This window comes from Sodiomyces alcalophilus (assembly GCF_042370955.1).
Source record: "Sodiomyces alcalophilus JCM 7366 unplaced genomic scaffold ACRALscaffold_8, whole genome shotgun sequence".
Lineage (NCBI taxonomy): Eukaryota > Fungi > Ascomycota > Sordariomycetes > Glomerellales > Plectosphaerellaceae > Sodiomyces > Sodiomyces alcalophilus.
The window spans coordinates 1,427,799-1,439,244 of NW_027263539.1; the positions used below are offsets into that span (position 1 = coordinate 1,427,799).

The 11,446-nt window shown below is 54.7% G+C and overlaps 6 protein-coding genes across 6 annotated transcripts; 4 read left to right on the plus strand and 2 right to left on the minus strand.

Moving 5' to 3' along the window:
* Positions 1–1,352: 1,352 nt before the first annotated feature.
* ACRALDRAFT_1052542 (uncharacterized protein) lies at positions 1,353–4,692 on the plus strand (the record flags this gene model as incomplete). The annotated part of the gene is made up of 6 exons (XM_071015735.1): positions 1,353–1,572; positions 1,655–1,982; positions 2,043–2,259; positions 2,335–2,637; positions 2,701–3,189; positions 3,256–4,692. 6 exons carry the CDS (start codon positions 1,353–1,355, stop codon positions 4,363–4,365), a joined length of 2,667 nt encoding a protein of 888 aa, XP_070871779.1. The 3' UTR covers positions 4,366–4,692.
* A 510-nt stretch (positions 4,693–5,202) lies between these two features.
* ACRALDRAFT_1052543 (uncharacterized protein) lies at positions 5,203–6,761 on the plus strand. The gene has a single exon (XM_071015736.1). The coding sequence runs from the start codon at positions 5,461–5,463 to the stop codon at positions 6,670–6,672; it is 1,212 nt and encodes a 403-aa protein (XP_070871780.1). The 5' UTR covers positions 5,203–5,460; the 3' UTR covers positions 6,673–6,761.
* Positions 6,762–6,787: 26 nt separating this feature from the next.
* On the minus strand, positions 6,788–7,361 carry ACRALDRAFT_2061205 (uncharacterized protein). The gene has a single exon (XM_071021962.1). The coding sequence runs from the start codon at positions 7,245–7,247 to the stop codon at positions 7,029–7,031; it is 219 nt and encodes a 72-aa protein (XP_070871781.1). The 5' UTR covers positions 7,248–7,361; the 3' UTR covers positions 6,788–7,028.
* Positions 7,362–7,711: 350 nt separating this feature from the next.
* ACRALDRAFT_1077888 (uncharacterized protein) lies at positions 7,712–8,461 on the plus strand. Its single transcript, XM_071018701.1, has 2 exons — positions 7,712–8,315; positions 8,447–8,461. The coding sequence occupies exon 1, from the start codon at positions 7,732–7,734 to the stop codon at positions 7,990–7,992; it is 261 nt and encodes an 86-aa protein (XP_070871782.1). The 5' UTR covers positions 7,712–7,731; the 3' UTR covers positions 7,993–8,315; positions 8,447–8,461.
* Positions 8,462–9,360: 899 nt separating this feature from the next.
* On the plus strand, positions 9,361–10,424 carry ACRALDRAFT_1077889 (uncharacterized protein; the record flags this gene model as incomplete). The annotated part of the gene is made up of 3 exons (XM_071018702.1): positions 9,361–9,681; positions 9,821–10,321; positions 10,390–10,424. Exons 1-3 carry the CDS (start codon positions 9,555–9,557, stop codon positions 10,422–10,424), a joined length of 663 nt encoding a protein of 220 aa, XP_070871783.1. The 5' UTR covers positions 9,361–9,554.
* Positions 10,425–10,504: 80 nt separating this feature from the next.
* Positions 10,505–10,993, minus strand: ACRALDRAFT_2113165 (uncharacterized protein; the record flags this gene model as incomplete). Its single annotated transcript, XM_071023621.1, has 1 exon — positions 10,505–10,993. The coding sequence occupies one exon, from the start codon at positions 10,991–10,993 to the stop codon at positions 10,505–10,507; it is 489 nt and encodes a 162-aa protein (XP_070871784.1).
* Positions 10,994–11,446: the final 453 nt, after the last annotated feature.

The window sequence follows — 11,446 nt, forward strand, 5'->3', positions numbered from 1 at the left end:
CCGTTATTCGTTGGCAGTCGTGAGCATCTTGTCGGTGTCAGTCAATACCACAGGGGCTAGCTGGTATGTATTCTTACTTCGTACATTTATTCCATATAATCACCCTGTTATGATCTGCACAGCTACTTTGGACTCGATTATGGTACTGAACCCTAATCCTTTCCCCTGACCCTGACTCGGGTACGGGTACGCCTACTGTCGTTGTACAACGTACAAACATTCGTCCATTTCGACTCCACTGCAGACCAAATGGGCGGTTCTTCCAACTGGCCTCAAAACTAGACGCTATGACAGCTCGTTGTCGGGCGCGCCGCATTCGGCCTTCAGTCGTCATGTTCTTAACCTGTCACTTTTGACAAGTTGATGCGGCCCGGATGAGTCCGGTCCATCCATGTTGGCGAGACAAGGCCAGGTATCTCAGTGGCTTCTTTGCCAAGCGCCAGGGCACATCGCGACAAGTCGAACGCAAGCCGTTGCAGGTTTACTACATATTCGTATAACGTACGAAGTACTGTCATGGATTATTAAGTCCATCGTAAGTACACGGGCTCACTTTGACGTCGCGCTGGTTCCCACGTGGATGGCATCTTTGTCAACTCGTTACGAGCTGCAAAACGCAAAGGACGTACGTTGTATAGCAGAAGAAGAAACTTCTAGTCATCAATGGTCGGCGATTTTCACTTTCATTTACAAGGGCCTGCTAATTGCTGTCCGGCCAGGCGAAACATCGCCAATCTAACCTATAAACTCATCGTAATCACAACGTCCAAGCAACACGCCAATACCCCAATGCTCCCGATTCCATGCCATCATTCGTGTTTGTCTTGTCCTAGCTTTCGGATTTGACTAATCAATGGACATTACTTGGTCCAAGGTCAAAGTCTTGAAGTTTGACCCAGCCTTCCTTTCTGCTTCATCAGTATTCGTAAGGAGATCGATTTGAGGACGGGGTTACCATCACCAGAAAGAAGACATCAACGGTCATGATCCATGTCGTCAAGGTCAATAGCCGGATATCGGCAAAATATATCTCCGCAGAGTGGGACCAGACTTGATGGGCATACGAATAATTACTGGCCGAAGAGGATCGGATCCGATCACCGCAGGTTTAGCTAATCACGATACAGTACTTCATCGCGGAACAGCAATCCATCGCGAACGCCAACGCCAGCGACCGGTGCCAAAAGGTTCTACGCTCTCGAGGTCGTCCTTTGTATGGGTCTCTGTGATCGTCTCAAAATGTGGTGAGCTGTTTGTACAAACGCCCTCCAGTATTGGCGTTCTTGATCGATCGGAAGCCGGAATCGCTGTCATTCACCGATGTCGCCTTTGCATCCATGAGCACTATGGCTATGGAACCGGACACCACTCACCTTGAGACCGGGGGACGCGGAACGCAGGAGTTGGAGGCTCTGGCTTGCGTCACCTGCCGCTCACGCAAGCTGAAGTGTGACCGAGTAAAGCCGGCCTGCGGTCGCTGCGTGAAGGTGAACTGGGACTGCGTGTATCCCGAGTCGAGGAGAAAACCGGCCGTGAAACGTAGAAATGTCCGGGAACTAGAGGAGAGGCTAGGTAAATAGACACTCTTACCTTTTCTTTTCATACTGTTCGTCGCATTCTTTAGAAAACCTTGTCACTCATAACAATACAACAGCACAAGTCGAAGGTCTCCTGAGGGAGTCTGGCAAGTCCACCGCCGCTTCTGGCCCTCCCGCTGCCGGGCCCGGAGGCCCGCCGATTCCGTCGCTCGGGAGTCGTGATAATTTCACACTTAATGTGGAAACACTACTAGGAGCGGAAGCTGGACCGCAAGGAACCTCTTTGTCATCTGATGGGACGACACCCAGGCTGCCCTTCGCGTCCGAGGCTCGTCCCCAGGATCATTTCTCGAATATCGCGTTCACGGCACCCGCATCCCCTGGGGAAATCATAGGCCTCGGCCAGTTCGAGTTCCTCCCTCCTGTCGAACTGATGGAAGAATTGTACGACCCTATACTCCCAACGTTTGCGACCTTTGCCAGAAACTAATGACAGCTTGTTAGAAACAACGCCTACTTCCAGCGACAGCACCAGTTCTTCCCTATTGTTCACCCTGGCCGGTATTTTCAGTCTTTCTACTCGGTCCCGCACATGCGACCGCCGATGTGTCTCCAGTACGCTATTTGGGCCCTCGCATCCAATGGGCACGAGAAGTATTCTCGCTATCACGATGTTTTCTACAAACGAGCTCGGCAGTACGCAGATGCAGATGAGATGCGGGTATGTCGAGGTTCCCCCGTCTCTGGCCCCCTAACCCCCCAATTACTTCTTATCGGTGATTCTCACTACTGGCAGGACACGGGCGAACATTTCGTGAGGCTGTCCCATGCGCAGGCGTGGGCGCTGATTGCCACAGACGAAGCTCGCAGCATGCTTTTTACCCGAGCCGCCATGAGTTCGGCCAAGGCAATACGACTGGTCCAGATGATGGGTCTCCACCGAATAGACGGCGATGGCCATGCGATGGCTCCGACCTTGGCGCCGCCCAAGGACTGGACGGAAGTCGAGGAACGCCGGAGGACTTTTTGGGGTGTCTTTTCTGTCGACACCCATGCCAGCCTCTCAACGGGCTGGCCAACGCTGATCAATCCAGCCGATGTAAGGGCGAACCGGTGATCACCTTGCTCCAGTCGCTGGGCCAATTCCACTAATCCGTGACAGGTCACCACCAACCTCCCCGCGTCGGAGGAGGCCTTCAACGAGGGCAGGGAAGAGACGACGTGCACCCTCCCTGAAGCGCTCAAGGGAGCGTCATATACCACGTTTGGCGGGACGATAATCCTCTGCCACATATACCACGAAATCCTCGCCCACATTCATCGCTCTAACCCAAACGCGCGCCCAGAGGACGTGGAGTGCGGCGAGTTTTGGAAGAAGCATCGAGAGCTGGATAACATGCTCTCCAGCACGTTCATGTTTCTGCCCCCTGCGTTTCGCTTTCCTCAGAACCTCAAAAACCCTCCGGCCATACATACCAACCTGAATCTCCATGCGTCCGTCATCTGCCTTCATCATGCCGCGATCGAGAAGATCGACACACACAACCTCCCTGAATCTTTGCGAGTGGCCTCCCAGCTCCGCCTGCGGCTAGCGGCCGAGGAGATTGTCAACATTATCCGACTGACCAGTCACAATATTAACTCCGGATATGTAAGAAGGGGCACCCAATAGTTCCTGATGGACGGACGAGACGACTCGCTAATACCCAGGTTGTAGAAAAGCCCACTTGCCGCCTTGTCCATGTATTGCGCCGCCTCGGTGTACGTGTACACTGCGATGCTGGACCCGCAGACTGGCCTTTCCGATGCCGACATGAGCAATCTGGAGCTGATCGTCCAGGCGATGGAGGCTATTTCTCGATCGCACTACATCACACGGAGCTTCCTTCAGCAACTCTGTGCGGACGTTGAGCGAAACGGGCTAGGTTCCATCATTCGGTTGCCTAGCTTGGCCGAGTACCGCAACCCTTTCGGCTGGCCCTGTTCCAATATCCCCCTGCTAGCCAGGAATCATCTCACGAAACACACCGACATCCAGACGCCTTTACCCGGAAGGCTGCCGCTCGAGGTTCAGACGAGCGCCTTCACACCGTCTCCCGCTCAGAAGCAGCAGAGCCTGGATGCTGACAGTAGCCGAGAGGGCCGCAACGGGCCCATGGCAGATTGCAACTCGTCGAATAAGCGGAAACGGGCGTCGCCGGCCGCAGATGTTCCGGAAGGAGCGACGGATTATGGGCCACCATCGTTCGACTACGTCGTCTCGTCTGCTGCATCAATCCAGTCTCCGAACAAGAACGGTGCTGAAGGTCGGGGGATCTACGTTCCCGGACTCTTAGGGTCCACGGGGATGTCGCCGCCGATGGCAAGCGACAGTCAGGCTGCCAACCTGCCACTCCGGACAAATCTGCCAGCTTCGCCCTCAGTCCCACCCAATGGCGACAACACGGCCTCGTGCACTCCGACGGAAACTAGTAACAGCTTTGCGAAAGACCACCACGAGATAACAGGGGACGACCGGGAGCAGCAGGCCATGGATGACGCAGGCAGTCAATCAGGGGTCGGGGCAGCCGGCTTTGACACGCCGAGCGACTACGTACCATATGCGCAGGACGCAGACCCGTTCACGCAAACGTCGTTTGAGGCCTCGACAGGCATTGAACCTTGGGATCTCCTGACGCCGTCAAACGACGACATCACGTGGCCGGCAGGAGACGAGACGGAACATGGTGCCGATTATGAAAGTACGTTGAGTACAGTTGGAATCCAAGCCCAAATTCGTCAAGGGGGGTTCTCTCGATACGAATCCGGAAGTGGCTCTTACGGGTAAGACGCCGAGAGCTCAGCGTTGAAGAGCGAGGAGGTGCGAGGGACGTGGGTCAACGGACATGGATTTCAAGGGCCTGTAGTCTGTCAGCTCCATTCTCAGAGGTACATAGCCACTCTCGCCAACACCACCGCCTCGACAGCCACTGGACATCGATTCCTTGGTTCGGAATCACCGTCGCAACGATACCTGAAAAAGGATCCAGGGAAAAACTGCTTCCATACCGAAACATGTATCAAAAAGAAGCGAGAAAACTCTGGGCTCTGCTTTGAAGTCATAGAGCATGTGAATCATCTCTGCTAGGGACGCATCGGCGGTATGCCCTCACGCGTGAGTCTGCTATATTCTCCACAAGATAGACGACGTCCGTACTGACCTCGCCTTCGCAGACATGACGACTATCCGTGCGGATCCCCCGCAGAGACTATTCCTACGTCCCAGGGTATGGCGGGTCTCATCATCAAGGCAATGATTGACGCGTATCCTAGACTACAGTTCCAATTGGAGGCCCGTGGCGAAGCAAGACAAGCAGGAAAGCCACTGGACGGCTGGTGAAGGTACCTTGGTTTTCTCTGTTCGATATTAACTCGCCGAAGTCCCAAAGGCATGGCTTTCCAAACGGCAGGATAGACGGATATACGGAGGATATAATACGACATAGACATGGGGACAGACATGATAATAGACGAGACAATGATGGAGAGCGAGATATTGACCTGGCTTATGTAATCTCGACTTTGTACCTCGGGAATTCGAACTATGACTTTTCCCTTCAACATTCAACCCTCTCCTCTCACATATAAGCAGTTTAACTCGACAGGTGATTCATTCGCATCAGTTCGGAATACTTAGCTCTATAGAAAGAAGAAGGACGCGTTCAACTCGTCTCTTTTTCCTTTACCTTCTTCTTTTCTTTGTGTGGGTTTGCACACTGTAATACGTCATACGTGGTTATAATCATACTCGACACTCCCAGGAGCGACCTCCGTAGATATACTCTCGACCAGCACGCAACAAACTCGACTCGACCGAGTCGACCAGTTCCTTGGAGTAAGCGTTCAGTTTCGAGTATTTTTTGCAGCAGCCATCCGTCGCCCGATGCTCCAAGTTCCATTCCGCCTCGCCCGGCACGCAGCGTGCCGCCCGTTGGGCCGGTTGACTGTGACCGGAGCCCCCTTTTCCACGTCCGGATCACTCAACCAGAGAACATTCCCGGCCATCTTCGCCCGCGGCGGTACTTCGAATGGCCTCGTGATTCGCAAGGAAGATTTGCCTCCAGAGGACCAATGGCCTACCGTCCTCCCCGCGGCTATGGGATCCCCGGACCCCTACGCCAGGCAGCTGAACGGGATAGGTTCCGGCATCTCATCGACCTCCAAGATCGTCATCCTCTCACCACCGTCCCGCCCTGACGCCGATGTCGACTACACTTTCGTCCAAGTCGGTATCAAGGACGGCTCCCTGGACCTGGCCGGGAATTGCGGCAACATGTCCTCCCTCGTCGGACCCCTGGGCCTAGACGAGGGACTCGTCACGAACCCTCCACTGCACCACGACGGCGAGCACACGATAGCCTCCGTCCGCATCTTCAACACCAACACATCCAAGGTGATCCTGTCTCAGTTCCGAGTTGACGGAACCCCGCCGCGCTTCGTGCCCCGCGGGGACTACACAATCGACGGCGTTCCCGGGACGAGCAGCAGGATCACCCTCAAGTTCCTCGATCCGGCGGGCGCGAAAACCGGAAAAGCATTGCCGACGGGGAACCCCGTTGATCTACTGCGCCTCCGCGACGGTTCCTCCATCCCCGCCTCGCTCGTAGACGTGAGCAATCCCGCCGTCTTCGTCAGGGCCGCTGACCTCGGCCTGCCCGACCCGGAGTCTCTGACTCCCTCGTCCATCGAGGCCGACGACCAGCTGAAGGACAAGCTGGCCGAGATTCGGCGGGTCGGCACGTCGGCCATGGGCTTGGACCCGGAGATTGAGAGCGTCCCCAAGATCGTCCTCCTCTTCTCCGACGCCCAGTCCCCTGACGTCGACGTCCGGTGTCTCGCCATGTCGATGGGCCAGGCCCACAAGGCCGTCCCCCTGACCATGGCTTTGTGTCTGGGCTCGTCGTGTCGTATCCCCGGTACCATCGGCTTCGAACTCATTAGCCAACGGAGGGCTGGTCCAAAGGATTCCGTCATCATCGGACATCCGAGTGGCAGGATCGAGATTGGGACCACTCTCAATGAGGGTGGCGAGATTGTGTCTGCCAATCTTCACCGCACCGCCCGTGTTCTTATGAAAGGCGACGTATTCTACTGAGAGACCTAGGCCGGTTACTTGTCATGGGAGCCGTGGCTATATTCATGGGACCTTTCGTTGCCATGGACGTCGCGGGCATGATGGGTCGGATATTATTCTGACCGGGTCCCCGGGTGTCCCACAAACAGGACCAAGCTGTACTGCGACGTCACATACACCCTGGCACTCCAGCACTGAGGGGTGTCCCTCAAATCAAGTTCGTCACGAAAATCGCTATCTAAAGAACGAGGAACGGTGCGGCTGGTCGATTCTTATGCAACGAGCAGCTCAGAATTTGATATCCCTGGACACCCCTTTCCTTCGTGGCCGAAGGGTGATGGAGCGCACTCTGTGCCAGGGATCTTTGCCACGCCCAGTCACAACAAACCTTTCCGAACTCGATCACTTCGGTCCTGTCTGTACAGGGAGGGCGACGATGCAGTGGGCGGTACTCGACACGCTATATTCTTCCCGCTTATCGACACATCGGCAGTGCTAGTCTGCGTCGTCGGGAAGGCGTTGGGAGATTCAACTGACCGGAACGCAGATTTCTGGTCTCTCTCGCTTCGCCAAACAGAAAACAGCAGGCACGTCATGATAACTTGTATCCCTGCAGCCAGCCTTACAGAAGTGCTAGAGTATAGCTAAACAAAGTGTTTACCCATTGGGCCCGATCGGATAATTGGCCCGTGGAATTGAGAGATATATCCCTCCATGTCTTTTGTGTGTCTCCAACAGCCATTTAGACCGAGTACGGACCAAAAAGTGAAGGGTTACTGCCGCTCCCCGTAACCCCTGAAAGCAGCATTCCCTGTATCAACGTCCGCTCACCGAGCTCACCGAGGTGAAGGAGTCCTGCAATCCGTCTCCACCAGTCTCCACCGCAGTCTTGGCAGGTACCGTCTACCGACGCGTCTGGAGAGTGTTGGACTTGTTCTGCTGTTCTGCATGACCATCGTCTAGGGACTTTTGCCGAGCATTTCAATGCGTTTGACAACTTTTCTCTGCTTATTCTTGACTTCCTCGTAAAATATATTTTTTACTGCGAATTTCTGAGAGCCTAGCGCCGTTGTTGACGCAATGTCCCTCTACGACAGCGATGTGCCGGCATCGCAGCAAAGCCAGCAACAGCATCCCTACTACCCTATCGACGTGCCCATGCCACATTTCCGCGCAAACGAGACTGATCTTCCCATTGTCCTGGCCGCTTTTGGAGGCATTGTAGGCGCGGTTGTGGTAGGAGCGGCTTGGGTAGCGAGTCGGGCCACGGTGAAAGGGTTAGATAGGTTCGCCGTGTGCTGGTTTGCGCTTTGTGAGTACCTTCACCCTTTCCATTCGTGATGGGGATCCCTCGCTCGATCGTATACATGGATGGTCTTGGCTGACTTGACACGGATCAAGCTGGCTTCTTGCACTGCTTCTTCGAAGGTATGCTTTCCCTCTGTCGTGGGCCCTGAGTGGATGTCCGATCTCCAGACTCTCTTGTCGCGGTGAACGAAAGCGGACTGACGTTCCGATGCACCGTAGGATACTTCATCTGGAATCATAACACCCTGGCTGGCTTGCAATCCGTGTTCGGCCAAGCATGGAAGGAATACGCCTTGTCTGATTCTCGCTACCTGACGTCCGACCCCTTTATGTTGTGTGTCGAGTCCATCACTGTGGTGAGTGCGCTCCCGGTTTTCTCCCCTTTTTCCAACCTGACTCAGGATTTGGTCCTGGGAGACATGAAATCAACGGCAAAGCAAGAAGAAAAAGGAAAACTGAGAGCCGCTGGGGCAAAACCGCACAATAGCTCGTCTGGGGCCCCCTTTGCTGGACCATCGTCTTCGCCATCGTCACGCGCAACACTCTTCGTCACCCGCTCCAGATCATCATGTGCGTGGGCCATCTGTATGGGGTGGCTCTGTACTACTCGACCAGCCTGACGGAGAGGGCAATGAATGGGGTCTTGCATAGCCGGCCCGAGTTTCTGTATTTCTGGGTGTACTACGTCGGATTCAATGCGCCCTGGGTTGTTGTCCCGATGAGTATGTCGCCCTTCTCATGGAACCTGCGAGGTAAAAGCTAATGACGATGCGATGGGACAGGACTGCTTTGGCAGAGTATCAATGCTGTTCGAAAGGCATTCGGAGCGTTGGAGAGGGAAGAAGGGAGAACGAAGAGAGACTGAGACGCAATTTATTCGACTCGTCTCGAATGGCAGGCCATTCCTTGGTGCTTCTTATCGTGTTCACCGTGTGTGACGATTTTCTGCTTGAACGACTCCTCATTTGGCGTCTTGCTGGCGTGTTATAAGCATCGTGTCGATCAAGACGTGGTTGTGGTTGCCCGTTGAGCCTCCTCCTAATTAGGTTATTCGCTCACTTGCCCGTTTCTGCCTGGACGGGAATCCTTCGCCAAAGTCCCTCCCCACTGCAACCCCCAAGGCGGTGTGCATTGGGTTCAATCAGCTGTCTACAGAGCAGTCTATGTCCAACCCTCCCTCCAATCACGTTGGTATATTTGATACGTCGGATTTTACAGCTCATGGAATCGGGCGGAAAGGAAGGGAAGGGGTAATCAACCCATTTTCATGAAGGGGAATGGAAGAACGTGTAAAGGACTGGCTCGTGAATGAGCAGACAACTTTTTGCGAGGTCGAACTTGAGCCTCAAACTCGCACCAACGGGCTCGCTTTCTCGCTTTTGGAACGTGATTAATTACAGCAGTGAGTGCATCGTGAATGGAGAATTCGGACTTGGCATTTGGCCACTTGGCCCCCACCTCTCACCTCACATCCCACACTCTTGGTCCCTCCGAGTCAATCAGCGCCATCCAGGAGACTCGGCAACAGCATAAGCATCAGCGTCAGCATCAGTTCAAATCCACTTCATCACACTCATTACGGAGACCAAAGGAAAATGGGCGAGGCAACTCGCGAACCGACTCCCCCTTTGCCTTTAATAACAGAGGTGGACAGGTTGATTTTGACGGAGAGGGACGAGGAATTCAAGCCACACGAGTGGGATGATATGAAGAAAATTGTTGGTATGCATGTTTGAGAAGCTGGATGTGAATTGGCGGGTGGACCAGATGGACGATGCTACCGGCCGTGCTTGTGGCAAGGACCGAGGAGCCGAGGATGGCCGATAGATTATCTTGCTGACCCCAATCTCCTGACCTGCAGACGCGAACGATCTGGAAGTCCTCAGGCGCTGGCCGTCAGCTCAACGCAAATACATGCAATGGACGGCCGAGACGGAAGCCGAGTACGGCTCCTTGACAAACTACATCCTCGCCCACCGCCTTCCCAAGTCATGGGGCTCGCCCCCGTTCACATCCGCTTCGCCGGTGCCCTTTGAAAACCCTGCAGACTACCGGGTCCTCGTCAACGACTGGCCGTACGGTTTCGCCCCGGACATGACCCATCTCGTCGTATGGACCCGCACACGGATCAAGACGGAGCCGGTCAGAGGAGACCTGACTCCGGAGAGCCGACGCATCATCCAGGATTTTGTGGATCGTCTCTTTGTGGCCACCGTCGGGGAGAATGGCGAGGACCGCGTCATATGGTTCAAGAACTGGGTGGCCCTGCAGAGCGTGAGGACCCTGGAGCATATACACGTCATCGTTCGGAACCTGGACCGTGACATCTTGAGGGACTGGACCGAGGAGAAGCCGTGGCACCGTAGAGAAGAGGAAGAAGAGGAAGAAGAAGCTCACGAGAAGAGCATGAAATGGGACCGAGAAGCGAAGGCCGCCGAGCGACGGGGCGAGAAATGAGCAAGTAGCATTAGAATACATCTTTCTGCATCGGAGCCACAAGCCGTCTGGTCCAGACACCGTCACCAAGGCGGGGCGTGAAGGAGAATCAGGCCGCCCTTCGCTGTTTTCTGTTTCTTGCAGGCGCAGGCGCCGCAGCAGAAGAATCGTTGGAGCCCGCCATGCCGGCCATCCTCCTGCCGGCGCTCAGCAGCCCGAAGCCAGCGTAGGCGCCGTACGCAGGAATGGCGAGCCAGAGGTACCAACCCCCGTTCCCAAACAAGATGACCAGAACGATGGTCGCCCAGGTGACCCAAATGATGTCGAACATGTACTGGGTCAGGCCCGGGGCGGAGAGGTCTTCACCGGCCGTCTTGAGAGACCCGTTGGCATCGTACGTGGGCCGAGCCGACTTTTCCAGGACGAGTTCGCAGACGATGGCCGGTACGGAGACCAGGATGTACCAGAAGAGAGATCGAGATTTGAAGATCAAGTAGAAGAGGAGGAATGCGGCGTGGACGATGGCGGAGCCAATGTGCAGATTGTTGAGTGAGGTGGCATTTGACTTGGCGCGATCTTTTTTCGCTTTTTGGGCCATTGTGATGCGATGAGTTGAGAATAAGGACCAAGGAGGACCAATCCAGGGGTGTAGAAATAAAGGCCCTATGTGGGAATAATTTCTCAGGTTATATAGAGGAATGGTGTCCCTATAGATGGTGCAAAGATGTGGGAGTGGTTGTGCAGAAGAGTGACGAGTGACGCCATGCGAAGTAGTAGACTTTGTCGTTGTGGTAGACGAGGTATTCGTAAGACGGCTGTGGCACAGGCGTGTAATTTGAGTGGCTGGAGCTGGTCAAACTAAGGTACCGAGTATTATGTACACCGTACCCGCCACTTTCCCTTGTTGCTTCCTGTTGCTAGGGGCCGTTCCTGATGGCGTCGTGACAGCCAATCAGGACAAGGCTCCCAAAACAATCCTCAACGTTATTCGCATATTCATAGGTATTCACACACCACAGCGCGCGTACAAGGCAGTCGCTGTCAACACTTA